Source organism: Cebus imitator, unplaced genomic scaffold, assembly GCF_001604975.1.
Source record: "Cebus imitator isolate Cc_AM_T3 unplaced genomic scaffold, Cebus_imitator-1.0 Scaffold74, whole genome shotgun sequence".
NCBI lineage: Eukaryota > Metazoa > Chordata > Mammalia > Primates > Cebidae > Cebus > Cebus imitator.
The window spans coordinates 4,149,171-4,170,841 of record NW_016107389.1 but is presented as its reverse complement, the minus strand read 5'-3'; the positions used below and the strand labels follow the sequence as shown (position 1 = coordinate 4,170,841).

Sequence of the window (21,671 nt, the reverse complement as noted above, 5' to 3'; positions counted from 1 at the left end):
AAAAAAAAAAAAAACCAAAAAACTTTTGCTTAGCATACCTGAAGTCTCCCCTAGTTGCTCACTTGATGTTGATCATAAAATACATAACAACGACTTTGAAAAAGAAACTAACAGGAATATTTTATTTGGACTCAAATCTAAATGATTAAAGCTATTTTAAAATACAGCAGTTATTAATTATATTACAGTAAGGTTTCTCTATCCATTTTTCATTAATTCAACCACTATGAAGTACTTTCTAGTGTCAGGCATTAGAATAAATATCACCTTAATTTTATGAAAGCTGACATTTTTGAGAGTTTTACATGTGGTAAACCATGGACTTACAGCCTAGCTCTTTTTTCATGTAACAACTCTATGCACAGGAAGAACTGAGTTATATGTGTGTTATGCATATAATCAAAATATAATTTTCAACTTTAAATTATGGCAGAGAATAAAGTTGAAAATTATGTTTTGATTATATGCATGATAACACACGTTCTTCCTGTGCATCCTGTGCATCGTGTTTAGTCTTAAAGTTGATAAACCTAATGTTGTATGTGCCTAATAGAAAGATTTTTATTTGTCAATTTAATTTCATTGGGTAGTAATAGATTGTTCTGATTACAGATCTTTTATTTTATTATTATTGTTTTTTAATTACAATTTTTTTTTTTTTGAGATGGAGTTTCGCTCTTGTTGCCCAGGCTGGAGTGCCGTGGTGTGATCTTGGCTCACTGCAGCCTCTGCCTCCCAGGTTCAAATGATTCTCCTGCCTCAGCCTCCTGAGTAGCTGAGATTATAGGCATGCTCCACCATGCCTGGCTAATTTTGTATTTGGACTAGAGACAGGGTTTCTCCATGTTGGTCAGGCTGGTCTCGAGCTCCTGACCTCAGGTGATCTGCCTACCTCAGCCTCCCAAACAGGTGTGAACCACCATGCCCGGCCTAGTTAAAACATTTAAAAATAAAAAGAGACAGGGTTTCACTATACTGACCAGGCATGTCTGGAACTCCTGGCCTCAAGTGATCCTTCCACCTCGGCCTCCCAAAGTGCTGGAATTACAGGCATGAACCACTAGGCCTGGTGCTGTTTTGTTGTTGTTGCTGAGGTGGGAACTCGTTATATTGCCCATGCTGGTTTGGAACTCCTGGGGTTAGGTGAGCCTCCCTGTGATTACAGGTATGTACCACTGTACCTCATGATTATAGATCTTTTGACAGAAGTGGCTGGTGACATCTACAGTTTATTTGATAAGCCAGTGCTGCTGTTATTGTTTTGGTAACCTTCTACATTACAGTCAGGGCACCTTGCAATGAGTTTTTGTGAATAATTAGTTTTACATTTTGATTTAGAAGTATCATGTATTGTATTACATCTTAGGTGTTTTATTTTTTTAAGACATGGTCTCACTCTGTCACCCAGACTGGAGTGCAGTGGATCTCAGCTCACTGCAGCCTCTGTCCCCTGGGCTGAAGCAATCCTGCCACCTTAACCTTTCGAGTGGCTGGGACCACAGGCATGTACCATTGTTCCTGGCTACTTTTTTTTTTTTTAAGTAGAGATGAGGTTTCGCCGTGTAGCCCAGGCTGATCTCAAACTCCTGAGCTCAAGGAATCCACCCGCCTCAGCCTCCCAAAGTACTGGGATTACAGGTGTGAGCCAGCATGCCTGGCCCGTTTTAGGTTTTTATTTAAAATCAGGTAGATGGATTATTTTTATTTAGTAATTTAGTGGTACAAGGATTATTTTAAAATCATGCATAGCCATTCTGTTTCATTTATTTATTTAAAAAAATTTTTACTGATGAAGTCTTGCTGTGTTGCCAGGGCTAGGCTGGAATCCTGTTCTTAAGTGATCCTACTGCCTCCGCCTCTCAACTAGCTGGGACTACAAGTCTGTGCTGTTGTACCTGGCTCATATTTTCACAAACTTTCTAGTATTAAGAAGAACATGGAAACTGGAGATTTAATATGTCCTTTTCTTAATATTAAGATTTAGTAGGAGACAGAGTTTCACTCTTGTTGCCCAGGCTGGAGTGCAATGATGTGCTCTTGGCTCACTGCAACCTCTGCCTCCCGGAATCAAGCTATTCTCCTGTCTCGGCCTCTTGAGTAGCTGGGATTACAGGCATGTGCCACCACGCCAAGCTAAATTTTTCTATTTTTAGTAGAGACAGGGTTTCTCCATGTTGGTCAGGCTGGTTTCAAACTCCCAACCTCAGGTAATCCGCCCGTCTTGACCTCCTGAAGTGCTGGGATTACAGGCGTGAGCCACTGTGCCTGGCAATATGCCCTTTTCTTTTAGAAATGAGACTGCTTATATGGACCTTGAATTATCACTTATATGGAACTTGAATTATTAGTTCAGCCACTGATTCATCTGTTCTTAGCACATATTTGTGAGATATTTATTTTATTTATTTTTTTGAGACAGAGTTTTGCTCTATCACGCAAGCTGGAATGCAGTGGTGGGATCATGGCTCACTACAGCCTCAACTCCCTGGGCTCAATCAGTCTTCTCACGAGTAGCTGGGACCACAGGCGTGTGCCACACCATGCCCAGCTAATTTTTTATTTTTATTTTATGCGGACATGGGGGTCCCACTATGTTGCCTAGGTTGGTCTCAAACTCCTGAGCTTAAGCAGTCCTCCCACCTTAGCCTCTCAAAGTGCTGAGATTACAGGCATGATCCACTGCACCCAGTCTCTGAGATACTCAGACTGAGGAGTTCATATCATGTCTGTGTTGCAGGATGAAGACAACTGTATGAAAATCAGGCTTTAATTCTTGACCTTATTACCTTTTGTTTCACAGTTATTGTTACACATTTTAACTTGGCAATTTATATAATTTAGCGTGAGTTAATTTAGCAACACTCCTTTTGCCAATATCCTTTTAACTCTCCTGACCCTTTTTGTTTTCACTAGTCTCATTATTGATTTGTTGAGGTTTTCTGTTTTCTTATAGTTCAATTTTGGTAGGTTGTATGTGTCCAGGAATTTATTCACTTCTGGATTTTATTGAATTTGTTGGTGTGCAGTTATTCGTAAGGATTCTTTGTATTTCTTTGATCTAGTTGTTATGTCTTCTTTTTAATTTCTTACTTATTTGGGTCTTCTTGTTTTTTCTTAGTCAAGCCAAAGGTTTGTTGATTTTCTTTAACTTTTCATAAAAAAATTTCATTTCGTTAATCTTTATGATTTTTTTAGTCTCAATTTCATTTATTTATGCCCTGAACTTTATTCTGTCCTCCTGCAAATTTGGATTTGATTTGTTCTTGTTTTTCAAGTTCCAGGAGGTTCATTAATTATTAGGTTGTTTATTTGAAGTCTTTCTACTTTTTTTCCCTGCTTTTTAAATGTAAGCATTTGTTGCTTTCAACTTTTCTTAATACTGCTTTTGCTGTATCCTATAGATTTTGTTATGTTGTATTCTGATTTTCATTTGTTTTAAGAAAGTTTTAAATTTCCTTCTTAATTTCATTATTGATTCATTGGTCATTCAGGAGCATATTTGTGAAGTTTCTGAGGGTTTTCTTACTGATTTCTAGTTTTATTCCATTGTAGTGAGACAAGATACTTGATATGATTTTTTTATTTTTTTATTATTTTTTTCTAATAAAAAAATTGTATTTACTTAGAAGCATTCAGAATGTCAACAAAACAGCTGCAACTTTTTTTTTTTTTTTTTGCAATTACACAGTGGTATTCAGTTAACAGAACAACAGTTATTTCGTACAGACTGCATCAGAGACAACTGAAGATAAAAAAAAACTACCAACCCCATATATAACTAGTTTGTGCTATGCACCAACAAGAACCTGCCTTAAATTTCCATGCCAATTTACAACCCCTATACTGTACCAGGCTAGGCTAGTGGCCATTGAAAATACCACCAGGACAGGGCTGTCTAAAGACAAATTCGGTAGTGTGTTAACTATACAAAAAAAGACACTGTTTAGTTTAAAAACAAATGTTACATAGCCTTACATTTCAATTTTTTTCTTTAAAAGGAGTATATTGTGTACAGGGGGTTAAATGCTTTATAGACAAGAAAAAAAAACTGTGTTAGAACCAACTTATTCATCATCATCATCTTCATCTTCTTCCTCTTCATCCTCTTCATCTTCCTCATCTTCCTCCTCTTCCTTCTTTTTCTTGCTTTTTTCAACCTTGACAACTCCCTTTTTTGCTGCATCAGGCTTTCCTTTAGCTCGATATGCAATAATATCCTTTTTGTATTTTTCCTTCAGCTTCGAAGCCTTCTTTTCATAAGGCTGCTTGTCATCTGCAGCAGTGTTATTCCATATCTCTCCCAGTTTCTTCACAACATCAGCAATGAACAGGCCAGGATGTTCTCCTTTGATTTTTGGGCGATACTCAGAGCAGAACAGGAAGAAGGCCAAACGAAGCCTCTTGGGTGCATTGGGATCCTTGAACTTCTTTTTGTCTCTCCTTTAGGAGGGATACAGGTTTTCATTTCTCTCTCATAACGGGCCTTGTCTGCCTTTGCCATATCTTCAAATTTTCCTTTCCCTTTAGCAGACATGGTCTTCCACCTCTCTGAGCACTTCTTACAAAACTCTGAGAAGTTGACTGAAGCGTGTGGGTGCGTCTTCTTATGGTCCTCCTGACAAGTTTGCACAAAAAATGCATGTGATGACATTTTGCCTCTCGGCTTCTTAGGATCTTCTTTGCCCATGTTTGTTTTTCCTCAGAAAGGCACAGGGTCACCCAGTGCCCATCTGGCTCTCACTTGCCCTGGCGCTGTCTCTGTGGAGCTCAATGTACTGCAATGGCTGTCTATTTCAATTTTTTTTTTTAATTGTTCAGACTTGTTTTGTGACCTCAGGTATGTCTATTCTTAGGAATATTCTATGTGCTGATGAAAATAATGTGTATTCTGCGGCGGTTGGGTAAATGTTTTTTAAATGTCAGTTAGGTCTGTTAGGTCTAGTTTATCATTTAGCTGATGTTTCCTTGTTGATTCTTCTGTCTAGGTGATCTGTCTGTTACTGAAAGTGGGGCATTAAAGTCTCCTACATTATTGTATTGCATTCTGTTTAGATCTATTCATATTTGCTTTATTTTTATTTTTTATTTTATTTTTTTGAGACAAAGTCTCGTTCTGTTGCCCAGGCTGGAGTGCAATGGTGTAGTCTTGGTTAACTGCAACCTTCGCCTCCCAGGTTCAAGTGATTCTCTTGCCTGAGCCTTCCAAGTAGTTGGGATTACAGGTGCCTGCTTCCACGCCTGGCCAATTTTTGTATTTTTAGTAGAGATGGAGTTTCACCATGTTGGCTAGGCTGGTCTCGAACTCCTGACCTCAGGTGATCTGCCCGCCTCAGCCTCCCAAAGTGATGGGATTACAGGTGTGAACCACTGAGCCTAGCAATGTTTGCTTTATATGCTTGAGAGATCTGATGTTGGGTGATAGAGATATTTATAATTGTTATATCTTATTTCAGGATTGACTGGTTTCTCATTATATAGTAACTTTCTTTGCCTCTTTATAGTCTTTGATTTGTAGTGTATTTTATCTGATGTAAGTATACTAGTCTGGTTATGTTTTAGTTTTCAGTTGCAAGGAATATCTTTTTCCACCCTTTTGCCGTAGTCTGTGTATGCCTTTATTGGTGAGATGTGTTTCTTGTGGGCAGTAGGTGGTTGGTTCTCTTTTCGTCATTTATTCAGCCATTCTGTGCCTTCTAATGGGAGAATCAAGCCCATTTACATTGTGTTATTGTGTTCGTGAAAAGTAATTGCAATTTTTGCCTTTAAAAAGATATTATTGGTAAGTAAGTATTTACTATTTGATGATTTTCTGGTTGGTTTTCTACTCCTCTCTTCCTTTCTTACTGTCATCCTTTGCAGTTAAATGCCCTTTTCTGGTTGTGTGTTTTACTTTGTTACTTTTTATTTTTAAAGAATTTATTATAAGTTTTTGCAATGTGGTTACCATGAGGCTCACATAAAACATCTTATTGAAGTGCATTATTATCTTAAAGATATGACAACTTATATCACAAAGAATAGAAACAAAAATAAACAAAAATTCTGTACTTACATTTTTGGCTTTCAGTTGTCTTAATTTGCATGTTTTTGTATTGTCTGACTCTTAAAAAGTCTTGGAGGCAACACTTAAGTTGCTTTCAGTTGTCTTAATTTACATGTTTTTGTATTACCTATCTCTTAAAAAGTCTTGAAGGCAACGCTTAAGTCTCAGAGGCAAGGCTTAAGTCCAGGTTCATCTTGGCTCTAGTAAGCCATCAAAGGGCTGTCCTTTCTAAAGTGAGGAGATCCCACAGGAGGTATCTCAGCAGAGTAGGAATGCTGGCTAAGGGTTCATGTGCTGGAAACGTGTAGGACAAACCTCCTACAGGGTGGTACTGCTGAACAGCCTCTCTCATGTAGCATCTCTTTTGGCTGAGTTATGGAGCAGTATTTTCAGTGATACAGATGATAGTGCTGCCTGTCCTCTTTATTTCTCCCTGTCCTCAGAGATATTTCTCTTTAGGCACTTGTGATGCTTCTTTTGGTTTATGGCTGGAACAGATCTCCTGTTAGAGAACCAAAGATGGTGGGAAAGCTGGATGTTCACCTTAATCTCACTTTTTCCAATGTAGAAATAGTATTTGGGGAAATTTTCTGTGCCCTTGGTGCTGGGCAGAATTGGGGGAGGGGTCTTTTGAAGGTGGAAGTCTCATTGTTTTTTCTTATTTCTGAAAATTGTCTTTTTTCATTCCTGTGGCCCCAGGAACTGTCTTAAATTCATATGTGAGTTCTGTTTTATTTCTGGTGATAATTTCAGCACTGTATATTTGTTTTGGGTTTTCTTTTTATTTTAAAAAATTCTTCTTCTTTTTTTCATATGGAGTCTTGCTGTATTGCCCAGGCTGATCTCAAACTCCTGGGCTTAAGCAATCCTCCCTCCTTAGCCTCCTGATTAGGTGGGATTACAGGTGCAATGTTGTGAGTATCTGTTTTTTGTTTTCTTTGGAGGTGAGTGAAACACCACCTTTTTGGAGCCACAATTATTATTATTTAAATAATAGCTTTATTGAAATATAAGTTATATACCATAAAGTTTACCCTTTTAAGTGTAAATTTTAGTGGTTTTGGTGTATTCACAATTTCTATTACCACAGACTGATTAACGAACATTTTCCTCATCCCCAAGAAAAATCCCTTATCTATTACCAATCACTGTCTATTTGCCAGTACCCCTAGCCACTGGCAGCTGCTATCTTACAGCCACCTACATTGCTTGTTTGCTTATTTACACCAGCTACCTTACTGACTCTATGGACTTGTCTATTCTGGACATTTCATATAAACAAAATAATAAATTATGTGGTCTTTTGTAAAGTTCATGTTCTATCATTTATTACTACTTTTTATGGCTTAATATTCCATTGTATGGATATATACTGTATTTTGTTTAGCTGTTCATAGTTGATAGACATTTGAGTTGTTTCCTTTTGCGGCCATTATGAATAATGCTGGTATGAACATTCGTGTACAAGTTTTTGTGTGGACATATGCTTTCAGTTTTCTTGAATGTAGGAATATCTTGTTTTCTTGCTCTTTCCTTTATTGTACTTCAAGTATTATGTGTTTTTTGTTGTTGTTGTTGTTGTTTTTGAGATGGAGTCTTGCTCTGTTGCCCAGGCTGGAGTGCTGTGGTGTGGTCTGGGCTCATTGCCACCTCTGTCCCCCAGGTTCAAGTGATTCTCCTGCCTCAGCCTCCTGATTAGCTGGGATTACAGGCGCCTGCCACCATGCCTGGCTAATTTTTTGTATTATTAGTAGAGATGGGGTTTCACCATGTTGGCCAGGCTGGTCTTGAACTCCTGACCTTGTGATCCACCTGCCTCAGCCTCCCAAAGTCCTGGGATTATAGGCGTGAGCCACTGCGCCTGGCCAAGTATTACGATTTTTACAAATTGAAGTTTTGTGGCAACCCTTGAGCAAATCTGTCAGCACCATTTTTCCAACTGCATGTGCTCACTTTGTGTCTCTGTGTCACATTTTGGTAATTCTCAAAATATTTCATACTTATTATTATTATTATTGAGACAGAACTTCGCTCTGTCACTGAGGCTGGAGTGCAGCGGCACAATCTTAGGTCAATGCAACCTCTGCCTCCTGGGTTCAAACGAGCACATCTGGCTAATTTTTGTATTTTTAGTAGATATGAGATTTCACCATGTTGGCCAGCCTGGTCTCCTTCTGACCTCAAGTGATCTGCCTGCCTCGGCCTCTCAAAGTGCTGGGATTACAGGTGTGAGCCACCATGGCTGGCCCCTTTTTAAACTATTATTATATCTGTTATGGTGATCTGTGATCACTGATCTTTTAAGTATTGTAATGGTTGTAGAGCACCAACAAACTTCGCTTCTGTAGGACCGTAAACTTAATAAATGTTGTGTGTATTGTGACTGCACCACCAATTGGCTTTTCTCCCATTATCTCTTCTGCTTAGACCTCCCTATTCACAGAGACACAATGATATAGAAATTAGAACAGTTATAATCCTTCGGTATCTTTTAAGTGTTCAAGTGAAAGGAAAGAGTTACACATCACTTCCTTTAAATCAAAAGTTAGAAATGATTAAGTTTAGTGAGGAAGGTGTGGAGATGGACCGAAAGCTAGGCCTATTGTGCTCTAGTTAGCCAAGTTGTAAATGCAAAGGGCAAATTCAGAGGAAACTATTAATAAAAGTTTGGCTCCATTGAACATATGAATGATCAGTATGAAAATAGCCTTATTGCTTATATGGAGAAGGTTTGAGTTCTCTGGCTAGAAGATCAGACCAACCACAGTATTCCTTTAATCCAAAGCCTAATCCAGAGCAAGACTAATTCTTTTCAATTCTGTGAAGGCTGGAAGAGGTGAGGAAGCTGTAGAATTAAAGTTTGAAGCCAGCTGAGGTTGGTTCATAAGGTTTAAGGAAAGAAGTCATCTGTATAACCTATAAGTGCAAGGTGAAGCAGCAAATGCTGACTGATTTAGAAGCTTCAGCATGTTATCCAGAAGATCTAGCTGAGATAATTGATGAAGGTGGCTATGCGAAAGAACAGATTTTAAAGTAGATGAAACAGCATTCTGTTGGAAGAAGATGCCATCTCCTAGGACTTTCATAGCTAGAGAGGAGAGGTGGCTTCAAAGCTTCAAAGGACAGGCTGACTCTTGTTAGATGCTGATGCAGTTGGTAACTTTAAGTTGAAGCCCATGCCCATTTACCATTTACCATTCTGAAAATCCTAGAGTGTTTAAGAATTATGCTAACCCTACTCTGCCTGTGCTCTGCAAATGGAAAAACAAAACCTGGATGACAGCACCTCTGTTTACAGTACAGTTTATTAAATATTTCCAGCCCACTATTGAGACCTACTGCTGAGAAAAAAGATTTCCTTGCAAAATATTGCTGTTCATTGCCAATGACCTGATCACCCAAGAGCTCTGATGCAAATGTACAAGCAGATTAATGTAGTTTCTATGCCTGCTAACACAACATTCATTTTGTAGTCCGTGAGCCGAGGAATGCTTCCAAATTTTAAGTCTTATCTTTTAAGAAATACATTTCATAAAGCTATAGCTGCTATAGATAATGATTCCTCTGATGGACCTGGACAAAGTAAATTAAAAACCTTCTGGAAAGGCTTTACCATTCTAGGTGCCATTAGGGACATTTGCAATTCATGGGAGGAGGCCAAAATATCAACATTACCAAGAGTTTGGAAGAAGATGATTTCACCTTCACAAATAATTTGAGGTTTTTTTTTTTGGAGACAGAGTCTGGCTCTGTCACCCAGGTTGGAGTAAAGTGGCACGAGCTCGGCTCAGTGCAATCTCCACCTCCCAGGTTCAAGCAGCTCTCCTGTCTCAGCCTCCTGAGTAGCTAGCATTACAAGCGTGCACCAACATGCCTAGCTAATTTCTGTTATTTTAGTAGAGACAGGGTTTCACTTTGTTGTCCAGGCTGGTCTCAAACTCCTGACCTTGTGATCCACCCACCTCAGCCTCCCAAAGTGCTGTGGGATTATAGGCGTGAGCCACTGCATCGACCCTATTTTTTTTAATTTTTTATTTTTAGATAAGGTCTCATTCTCTTGGCCGAGCTGGAGTGTAGTGGTGCTCATCACCACAGCCTTGACCTTCTGGGCTCAGGTTATCCTCCCACCTCAGCCTTTTGGGTAACTGGGATTGCAGGCGTGCGCCACTGCAACACAATTTTTGTGTTTTCTGTAGAGACGGTTTTGCCATGTTCCCCAAGCTGGTCTTTAACTCCTGGGTCCAAGCGATTCGCCTGCCTTGGCCTCCCATTTTTCTGGGATTACAGGTGTGAGCCACCACGCCCAGCCAAGTTCAATAATTTTATTTGATTTAAAATTAGCCAAGCCTAAAGAAACAGCTTTGTAACTTCTATTACCATCACTGATCAAATAGTAGTAGTGTGAAGCAGCAGCAGCCAAAGAACAAGGGTAATTCAGAACTAGCTAAGACATTGAATGATAAAGTGGTAATTGTGTTATTAGTATTTTCCTCTCTGTACTACTAAGTGTTTATTTCTGGGATTACTTTACATTTCTCAACTCTTTGAGTATAATACTTGTAATAAATAGTAATTTGTGTGGTACTTCAATATTAATATAGACTTGATATGGGAAAATTTTGAGTCATGTTTGACAAAATACATGCAACATAATATCTGAAATTAGGTAGATAATTTCAAGTATAACAAAGGTAAAGTTATGAAGACATGAGTTTCTTATTCTGCTTAATGGAAACCAAAGATGTTGTTTAAAAGGGAGCAAATCTAAATTGTCAATGTATAAAATTTAACATAATATTTTGAGAAACAGTGACAATCAGTATTATAAAATTTAATATCAAGTAGAAAAATTTGTTTCTAAATTATTTGAAAGGCAACTCTTAAAATTAGTCTTTGGAATTTATTCTTGCTGATGGCCTTATGACAAGTCTTGTGATCCCATCATGATATTTATATAGGAGAGGAGATCATTGTGTGATTTTTTTGTTTGTTTGAGCCAGTTCTTTTCACTATGTGTTACTAGTGGAATGATACGTGATTATTCTTTATTATTTTTAGGAGTAATTCCAGGCAAGCATGTTCACTAGGGGAGAACGCTATTGGTACAATGGAAATAAATAGCAAGAGGCCAAAAATCAAGAGATCAGGTTCTGAAGTCCACTCTGCCACTAAAACATTATCAACTTATTTGGGCCTTGATTTTCTTCTCTATAATAGGAGCACATTTATTTGTATGTTCTCTCAAGTCCCGTTTATAATATTTTTGTTGGATATACAGAATAATTTTGATTTTGGTAGGAATCAAGAAGGTAAAGTATATATGAAATATAATTTTAAATATACATGCTTGTGCCAAAATGAGGAGCAAGTCGAGAATTGATAAAACTTAATGAACTCAGGATGGAAAACAGTTTGTGTTGGATGTTTTATTGTTGTAACGTGTGCCAGCCTATAATATGAATCCTAGGAGAACAACCATGTATCCTGTAATGAAAGAAACTCCTGGGATTAAAGAAGGTGGTAGGGAAAGGGACACACAAATAATTCTGGTTGGGAGAGTTATGCTAACTGTTGTAAAATTGAAAAAGAGATATGAAATGCTTGCCAACAAGCCTTGAACTATGTATACTTTCTTTTGTTGTAGTGACTGTTTTTGTGAAATTAAATGCTTAATTTATTCCATTTATAAATTACTAACTGTGCTTTAGGCTCTTGTGTTAGAATTGAGGACTAGAGCAGAGAACAAGATAAATTTGAATCCTTTCTTTTTGGAATTTAACTTTTAGAATAGATATGCACAATAAACAAGATATTTAAAAATTGTGATATATGCCATGAAGAAAATCAACAGTAATCTGATAGAAAGTAATAGGAGAGTTAATCGTTGGGAACTGTGACCTGAATATTGGAAAGCAGCTAACTAGAAAAGACTAGGCAGTTAAACACCTTGAGATGGAAAAAGGAACAGAAACAAGAGCCAACTGAGAGAAGGAAAGAGTAGCCTGAGGTGGGTTTATAGAAGGACCACCATTTAGGATATTGACCATGGCAAGGTGTTGAGATTTTACTCCAAGCGCAGTGGAAAACTATTGAGTTTAAGCAGGGAAAATTACTTAGTGCAATAAGCATTTTTCAAATATCACTCTTTGTGGAAATGAATTAGAGGGAGGCAAGAATGGACGTTTGCTATTAACGGTAGGACTGGACAGAGATGATCATGGTTTAGACAAGGGTTGTGCAATCATTGGAGATGAAGTTCACAGAGTTGATGCATATTTTGCATCAGGACTGACAGAATTTGCGAATAGGCTGTATATGGGGAGGTAAGGGAAATAGTTCCAAATATAGATTTTTTTTGAAGAAAAGAACATCTAAAATTGGTCTTTTGAAACATTTATTCTCCCCACCTTAAAACGTGGTAGTTAATGCTAGTATTCTACATGGTAAATGTTTTCTTGACACTTTTATCATTTTTATTTTATTTTTTAGGCTTATGCATCTGGATGTGACATTGTAATACTGGGAAGTGATTTTGAAAGATTACAGATAATCCCAGGAGCTAAACATGGAAATATTCAAGTGGGATGTGTAGACTGTTCAATGCAACAAGGCAAGGTTTGTAATCTTGTGGTTAATATGCAAATTTGTTTGGAATATGGTTTTTGTCAGGATAATCTCTGAAGTATGTATTTCCTATTGAATTAGGGACTTGGCTTTGTTTCAAGGATAGCGTAACTAAAAATATTTTTGATTCTCTAAGATGCATTCTGTAGAGTGCTAGAAATTCTATTTTTATATAATGTTAAATTGTAGCATCGTTTTCTTTGAGTTGAAAAAGAAATATAATACTTATATTTTATTCTTGATATAGAATGAGTCTAAAGCTTACTTGTTTAAAAGGCAATTGGATTGAGGGAAAGGGATAACAATAAATCTTAATTGTTTACAAATAAACTGAAGGAAATGACTTAGAGGTTTTGTTGGTCTGTAAACAGGTAGTTATCTCCTTGTAGCTTCTGTGTAGCAAGAACTGTGTAACTTTGTGTGGAAATGAAAAACTCTTCTAGAGTTTATAATATTAATTTCTTCTAAGCCTATAAGAAAATTGAAAAACTTTATCTGGACTTCTATTTGCATATGAAAAGTAAAAAGGTAACCTTGAAAGTAAAATAGTAATAACAAAAACAAAAGAAACAAAGTGTAAAAAAAATAAAAACAAAAGAAACAAAGTGTAAAATTCTTCTAGATCAGCTTAAATACAGTTCGTGTAATACCAGAATGAGAGAGTCATACTAGTAGGCAAGGCAGCATAATGTATAGCTTAAAATAATTCCATTTAGGCATAGATGGTAAGGCCTATGTATAATTGTGTAGCTAGACTGGACTGAACTTTACAAATACACTCATATGATGGCACTAGAACATTTTATGTAAGGAATCAAAATGGTTATATAAGAGTTCATGGACCCAATCATTTGTTTTTAAAATCTTCATTTGAGGTAAACCTAGTATTAAAAGTTACTCACTGGGACATAAAGATATTAATTGTAAAAGGAGTTTCTGTTTTCTCAATCTTTACGTATTTGTTGGACTACTGTTCCTTTTGTTACATGGTATTCCTTCCCTTTAACATAGTTACAAGTGTCCCCTGTCTTTTGTTGAGGCTTCCTATGACTTCTCACTATACAACAAAAAGGATCTTTATTATGGAATGCTGAAAATCCTTGAGATTTTTTTTTCACGCTTGTTATGTTTGTTTCATCTCCTAGCTCTTTTGTTCTGTAATCTTTATGGTATAAAAACTTGCTTAATACCATCTAGACTCACAGGGAACTGGTTAATGTTAAAAATTGAATTTAATACTTTCCAATATGAGCTATCTTTTTGTGATAGATTATATGACCGTCCAGGTTAGAATGAAGAAATCATGGCCAGGTGTGGTAGCTCATGCCTGTGATCCCAGAGCTTTGGGAGGGTTGAGGCAGGCAGATCCCTTGAGACCAGGAATTTGAGACTAGCTTGGGCAACACTATCTCTACAAAAGTAAAAATAAAAAATAAATAACCGGATGTGCTCCTGTTGTCCTAGCTACTTGGGAAGCTTAGACAGGATAATCACTTGAGCCCAGGAGTTCCAGGCTGCAGTGAGCTCTGGTTGCACCACTGCACTGCAGCCTGGGTGACAAAGCAAGAACCCATTTCTAAAAACAAAAACAGAAAAGAGGAATGAAGAAGTCATTTGGTTTTATAATCATTCTAAAAAAGAAATATTTTTTTGATTTACAGATATCAGTATTATCATAGGGTTCCTTAAAGTATCAGGAAGAAAATTTGCAGGTTCTGGTACCTGGGGACTTCTGATTATTTGCATTTAAGAAGGAAATGTTAACATTATTGCCACCTGTATTTTTATTATTACTGTGTTTTTGCTTTGTACTGTACTACCACCTAACTAATTTTTCTGAGAAAATCAGCATTTATCCTGTTATTCATCAGCTTCAAAATATTCTTAACTTCAAAATACTCTTAGCTTCCCATTACCTTGGAAAAGTTCAAATTGTTCACCTTGGCATGAGGCCTTTTACAACCTAGTTCAGACCTGCCTTTTTAGTCTCAGGTACACTGTTCTGTTACAAGGAGCACTCTCTTCCTGATGGGATGGTGGTCATTCACCTCTAAACATACGTTGCCTCTTTTAATCTTGACACCTGTGTTTATACTACACCCTATTTATAAAATCGAATACTTGCTGCTTTTTGAAATCCTACCCCTAATTAAAGGCCCAAACTAAACACTTCTTACAGATCAACTCAGTACAAGTAACCTCTATATCCTAAGAACTAAAATACCCATTAAAAGTTTTTTCTCCATATGTATATTGTGTCCTCATTTCTTACCTTCCTCTTTACTAGATCATATATTCTTTTTTCTATCCATGGTTCGTTCATTCATTTAATCTCTTTGTCTCTCTCTGTGTTTGATTTCCAATATATTGATTTTCTTCATGTGAGACTCACTCAAGTTATAGTAGTAGCTACCTTATAAAACAGAACTAGGAATGGTTATGCTCTATCAATTTAAAGAGTAAATTCAAAAGATAAGTAAAATATTTTTTAAAATGTACTGAGGGAGTTTGCAGAGGAATAGATCTAAGTTATATTTTTGAAAAGTTAATGTACACTGACAGAATTGTGAATTTTGAGGATAGATGACAATTAACATTTATTGTGCATATTGTATATCACTTATATGCTAGGTGTTTTACAAATGTTATTTCAACCTTCAAAATAATTCTGCTGGGAAGATAGTGTTTTATGTATTATGAACACTGACATGGAAATTAATGTTTGGAGAGAGTAAGTTGCCACTTAACGTAGTAAATAGCAGTTCTAGGATTCTAACGCAGATGTGATAGTCTTCAAAACTGACATTCTTAAGCATCAGTGAATGATATTGTGTGTATTAGTATATTTAAAGTGATAGTATTCATTTCTTTGCTTTTTTTTTGATTCATAAGTAAGTTAACATATCCATAATAAGTTTTCTTTTTTTTATTTTTAAAAGATTGCGGCATCTTATGGAAACGTTATCTCCATTTTTGAACCAGTTAACCTGCCGAAACAAAAGAAAAATTTGGTCAGTAATTTATAATTTTCTCTTTTAGGAATTGAAATGTCTTAAGTATTAAGAGTATAAAATCAGAGTGATCATTGACTAAATCAATATAACATATGATATAATTGAAGATAACATGCTAAATTCCATTTTGATATTAAAAATATATTTAAATCTTTCATTGGGATAGAATTAAACTAAATTGTACCAGTAAATTGTTGAAATGCTTTATTATTTTATTTCTGACATTTTAAATTTTATAATAAATATTTGAGGAGTCAGTAACCTAAAGTTTGTCACTTACTTTATTGCTAGTATCAGATACTGTTGTCCAGCTATACGTACTTTTTTCTTTGTTTTATAATCTGCCTTTGTACAGATTTTCTGCCTCTTTAGGGCTTAACTTTCTTGCATTATTTAGATCATGTAATGCAATTGTTAACAGGGCAATGAATGTTTTCTTTATAAGGAAGCTGTACTCAAAAATAGTTCTGAAAACTGGTTTACTCAATAGTTAATAAATATTTGGATTGTGTTAGTAGATTTTATAGGTTCTTTAATGCATGTGCCTGTAATCCTAGCTACTTGGGAGGCTGAGACAGGAGGATCGCCTAAGGCCAGGAGTCTGAGACCAGCCTGGGCAAGAGTTTAAAAACAGTTTAGCCAGGCATGGTGGTGCTTGCCTATAGTCTCAGCTGCTCAGAAGGCTGAGATGGGAGGATTGTTTGAGCCCAGATATTTGAGGTTGCCGTGAGCTGTGATTACAGCTGGGGGTGACACAGAAAGACCCTGTCTCTAAAAATAAAAATAAAAAAAACACCTGAAATAAGACAGGCACAGTGTTTTCCAAAGAGCGTCTTTGAACTGGTTTCTATATCTGGGGCTATCTAGCTAGTTGCTCTTTTAGGTAAGTTAGCCTTATGAAATTCTTTGCTCAACTCTCAAATTCATTAATACCTATTCATTCTTGATGGGAATATTATTAGGCTAACATTATGTCAAAGACTGTTTAGAAATGTATTAATTATAAAGAAACTGTTTTAATAGCAGATGTACCTTTATATATCTTTTGATAGTTTTTATATCTTTACTTAGCTCATTAGTATTTTACAAATTACTTCAAATCTAGTTTGCACAGCTATTATTTCTTCTTTTTACAAGTAAGGTAGTAGACTAGGCTCAAAGGAAATAGTGACTTGACCAGTGAAACAGCTGTTAAGCCACAAAACTAAGAGTAAAACCATCTTTATTGATTCCTAGGTGTGAACATTCTTTCCTTACCTTGTGTTAATGAAAAATATTTTCAGAGCTAATTGATATTCATCTTTAAATTTCATGGAAGGAGTATTCACACTTCTGTCTGATTTATATTTGTTTTTACAGATTGCACAGTGAATCTATTTGAGGCCCTTAAAGCCTTAAGAATTAGTAATTAGCAGTACTAAAAATAAATTTTTAAGGTAATTACCCCATTCAGCCCAGAACAGTGTATTTCAATACTCAATAAATATTTATTAAATAAAGTAAGTAGCTTTTGAAAATCAGTATGCTATGATAAGATGCCTTTATTGAGAAGGGTAGAATAGACAATTTCAGTGTTTGTCCATTTTCTTCTTTGCGAATCATAATTGATGAATATAATAATGTATAAAATTCAAAAAGAGGCTGGTTTGTTGACTTATTAGCATTGACTTTGGAGAAAAGATAATAAACGTGATGAAGAAGGGCAAAACTGGATCAAATGGTAAAGTTATAGACTTGAAAGATACTTAAAATCTATGATTCTAGAGATAGTCTCAGAATCCTTAGATCCTTGTAAAAATACATTATTTCCTTTTCTTTGTATATTCTGGAGTATTCTTTTAAGATGGTGGTTCTTCATGAGAGTTGCACTTCACAGCTCCTGTTGGATATATGTGTCCAGGTCCTGCCCTGGGAATTTCTAAATCTGTAGGTGTGGGATTGTGTCTATGCAGTTAAATGTCTTGTTCTAGAGATGATTCTGGTATGTACTGTGATTGAAAGCCATTCCTGCAAGGCAGTGTTCGATGAAAGCATATTCTGTAGGTCACTTACATCAAAATCACTTGGGGTGCTAAAGTACACATTTCTGCTACCCATCCTGAAGCTTTTGAACCTGAATTTTTGGGCACAGTTCTTGGAAATTTGAATTTTTAGTAACATCTCAGCCTATTCTTTGTTGTACCAGAGTTTGAGAACCATTACATTGAGAGAGAGAGTATGAAGTTTAATCTGTAATTGGACTGTGAACTCAACTTAGTATAGGCCACAACCTGAATTTAAAAAGAAAATGAAATAGAGAAAATACCAGAGTATGTCACATGTAATAAGGACAATCCTAGATTGTATTTATTTGTATATGTATGTGTTCTGGGTCACAATATATTGTGTGTTTCTTACTGATTTGCAGGCAAGAAAAAAAGGCAAAATTTCACTTTAAGAAGTTGTAAAGCCATAAATTACATAATGGTATCAAAATGTTACATCTTTTATTCTGAATTTTTTCACATACCATTATGATCTCAGGTGGGGATAAAACAGTGAAAGAGAAGGAAACTTCAAATAGTAAAGACATATTTAAAATTAAGCTTTTTGCTATAACTGTAATAGTAGTAAAATAATAATTAGATCTGAGGTTAATAAGACTGTTATCCAAGGTAGCATGTGGTTATTGGTTGTTTATACTAATGATAGAATTTTGACCTCCAGTAATAGGTATTGTCTCACATGTCTTCTTTATCCTATTTTCTATATTTTTGTGGACTGAATTGAACATTTCATTATCTTTAAAATTGACTGCCTGTGTTATAAGAACAAACATGAACGTACACATTTGATAGAGATGCCAATTATAATGGGCTAAATGACTTTTTTCTTATTTTTAGGAATTATATAGTCAGTGGCAGAAAAGTGGCCAATTTTTTTTGGAATCAATAGCACACAATATAACTTGGGATCCCACAGGTAAGAAAATTAGCAGGATTAACTAAAATGAAATATCACTTGCCAAGTTATTTTTATTACTCTCTTGTATTTCACTTCTTTGTGTGAGATTGTAGGTCATTCCCTTTTAGAGTTTATAATGAAATGAAGACAGATACGCACTGTAAGAGATGAGAGAATGTTCTAAGTGCTATAATAGGATACTTACTGTTTTTGGAAAGAGATATTTCTCTGGAGAATTGAGGTATTGGAAAGGAGCCTTTTGACCTGAGAGTAGACAGACTTTAGCAATGAGGGTTGGGTAGATGTAACAGGAAAAAAGTGAAGTTTAAGAAAATATAATGAAAAAAAAATATATATATATATAAGTTATCTATTTCTGCATTAGAAAAGCATCCCCCAAAATGATGGATGGCTTAAAACATCCATCATTTTATTGCTTATAATTCTGTTGGTCAGGAAGGCTCTGTGGGAATGGCTGGTCTATTGTTCCATGTGGTATTGGCTGAAGCATCTTACCTGTAGGTGAATGATCCAAGAAAAGCTTTGTTCACATATCTGGGCCTTGCTGCTTGTTATCTACTGGAATGCCTTTGTTCTCCTCCATGTGGCCTCTTCTGTGGCCCTTTCTAGCAAGGTAGCCTGGATTTTACATGGTGGCTGCATTCTGAGAGTGAAAGTAGAAGCTGCAAGGAAGTCCAAGAATGTTGTTCCTGCCACATTATATGGTTACAAGTTCAGCTCATATTAAGAGATGGGAGAAATAGACTCCACCTCTTAATGAAAGATATGGCAAAGTCATGTTACATGGGGGCATCAACACGGGGAGACATAATTTATTGGGAGCCATTTTTACCATTCTACCAAAGTGAGCGAAGGCACAGAGAAAGAAAGTGTAAGATACATTGTAATAAGGATTAGTAGTTCACTGGACTGTGTCTCAGTGGTGGTAAGGAGATAACACCATACTATGTTATAAAAGACTTTTAAAATCATGCTAAAAACATTGAATTTAATTCTTTATAGTTGTCTAAAAACTATAGGTTTTTGAAAGAGGGCAGCGATGTAAGATTTATGGTTTTGCAAGATTGGGCTACTAGCCCTGAGTTAGAAGGGTCAGTGGCAGGCGGAACAGGAGGAGTGACCTTTGGAGAGGTATTCTCATTAATCTGGATGAGAAATAATAACTTATTTCAATGCCTTTTCCATAGTATGTGCTCAATTATTATTAAATTAATAAATAGTGAAAGGTATACATGGATATGAAATGTGTTTAGGCAGTAGAATTGACATTACTGGACAACTGGATTTGAAATTACTTTGAGAGTATCTATGACCACAAGAAGAGTAATATATAGGAGTTAGAGGTAGTGAAACATAAGGTATTAATTGGATATGTGGACTCTGAGAAGCTAGCATGTCATAAAGCAATAGATAGACATTTGAATTTAGAACATAAAAAGTTATCTTTGGGGTTGGGTGCGGTGGTTCACACCTGTAATACCAGCACTTTAGGAGGCTTAGTGGGGAGAATTGCTTGAGCCCAGGAGTTTCAGACCAGCCTGGGCAACATAGGGAGACTCCATCTTTACAAAATTTTTTTTTAAAAAATTAGCCAGGCCTGGTGGCCGACACTTGAGGTCTCAGCTACTCAGGAGGCTGAGGTGGGAGGCTTGTTTGAGCCCAGGAGGTTGAGGCGGCAGTGAGCCATGATTGTGCTCCTGCATTCCTGCCTGGGTGACAGAGCAAGACTGTCTCAGAAAAAAAAAAAAAAAAAAATTATCTTTGGAACATAGAAATAGAAGTCATCAGTTCAGATAGATACGAAAGTATTTTTAGATGGTGTTGGTAAACTGATCAATGCCTTTGTTTTGTGTCGAGATTCACTATTGTATCTTGCCTAAATCATAAGATTTTGTTTTAGACTTTTTATGCTTTTTTTCTACTTTAATATCTGTAATTCTGTCCTTAGAGTTTGAAATCAGTATACCATATTATATCTCACCTACTTTTGTTCCTTTCCATACCTGGGATTAATTCTGTATTCTGTATTAAATTCTTAATCTTTTAGGGGATATCTTAATTTTATCTTCAGTTTATATTAAGCAAAAGAAAATTTTTATCTGTTGGTAAGTTCAAAAGTGGAATAATCAACATATTCAAATGGAATGTTTTATTACTTCTTGTGCTTTTTTCCCCCCCATCTTTGAAACCTTGTATCTAGTTACTCTGCTATTTATTGAGCTTCTGCTTAGTGCCTGTCCTGTGCTAGAGACTTTGTGCATATTATAACTAATCCTTAAAACAACTGTATAAAAAACTCAAATTTTATAGATGGGAAAGTTGAAGCTCAGAAGTTGCCCAACTAGATCACATGGCTAATTAAGCATCTTGGGATTTAGATATAGGGATTTCTGATCTGAAGTCTATGCCACAGATCCACTTTCATTTTGAAATAAGAAAACGAGGGCCGGGCATGCTGGCCCGCGCCTGTAATCCAGCACTTTGGAAGACTGAGGTGGGAGGATTGCTTGAGCCCAGCAGTTTGAGACCATCCTGGGCAACATAGCGCGACCCCGTATCTGCAAAAACTAAGAAAAAAATTAGGGGTGCATGTTCTCAGGACCTCCTGAGGGCTGTGTCACGGGTCAAAAAAAAAATTACTGTAGAAATACACAAATCTATAGTCCTTAATTGCCAAGGTGAATGCCATCTTTATTGTCAGCTTTTTTGCCAGAACTGCTTGTGCTTTGTGTGGACGACTTTCTACTTAATTCCCAAGTCATAAAGTTAGAATCTGTCCTTTAAACCTCTTGTTTTTTCCCTGTATTTTGTTGGGTTCAAACCCTGACAGTTCTTTTTTTGTTTGTTTGTTTTTTCTTGAGACAAGGTCTTGCTCTGTGACCCAGGTGGGGCTGCAGTAGCACAATTATAGCTCACTGCAGCCTTGACCTCCCAGGCTTGAGTGATCTTCCACCTCAGCCTCCCTAGTGTCTGGGACTACAAGCGTGTGCCTAACTAATTTTTGTACTCTTTTTTTTTTTTTTTTT

The 21,671-nt window shown here is 36.3% G+C and overlaps 2 protein-coding genes across 10 annotated transcripts in view; one reads left to right on the top strand and one right to left on the bottom strand.

Moving 5' to 3' along the window:
- DMXL1 (Dmx like 1) overlaps positions 1 to 21,671 on the top strand; it is a 174,824-nt gene that overhangs the window by 5,715 nt on the left and 147,438 nt on the right. For all 9 annotated transcript variants that reach the window (XR_001826286.2, XM_017531876.2, XM_017531877.2 and 6 more), the window contains 3 exons: positions 12,533 to 12,658; positions 15,607 to 15,678; positions 18,564 to 18,642. Coding sequence is in view for 8 of the 9 variants with exons in the window: in XM_017531876.2 (XP_017387365.1) it covers positions 12,533 to 12,658; positions 15,607 to 15,678; positions 18,564 to 18,642 (277 nt within the window). In the remaining variant the exon portion in view is untranslated. The remainder of the gene's footprint in view (positions 1 to 12,532; positions 12,659 to 15,606; positions 15,679 to 18,563; positions 18,643 to 21,671) is intronic.
- On the bottom strand, positions 3,603 to 4,702 carry LOC108306798 (high mobility group protein B1-like). Its single transcript, XM_017531882.2, is given in 2 exon segments — positions 3,603 to 4,435; positions 4,438 to 4,702. Coding segments are annotated over 2 exon segments (621 nt in total). The 5' UTR covers positions 4,688 to 4,702; the 3' UTR covers positions 3,603 to 4,064.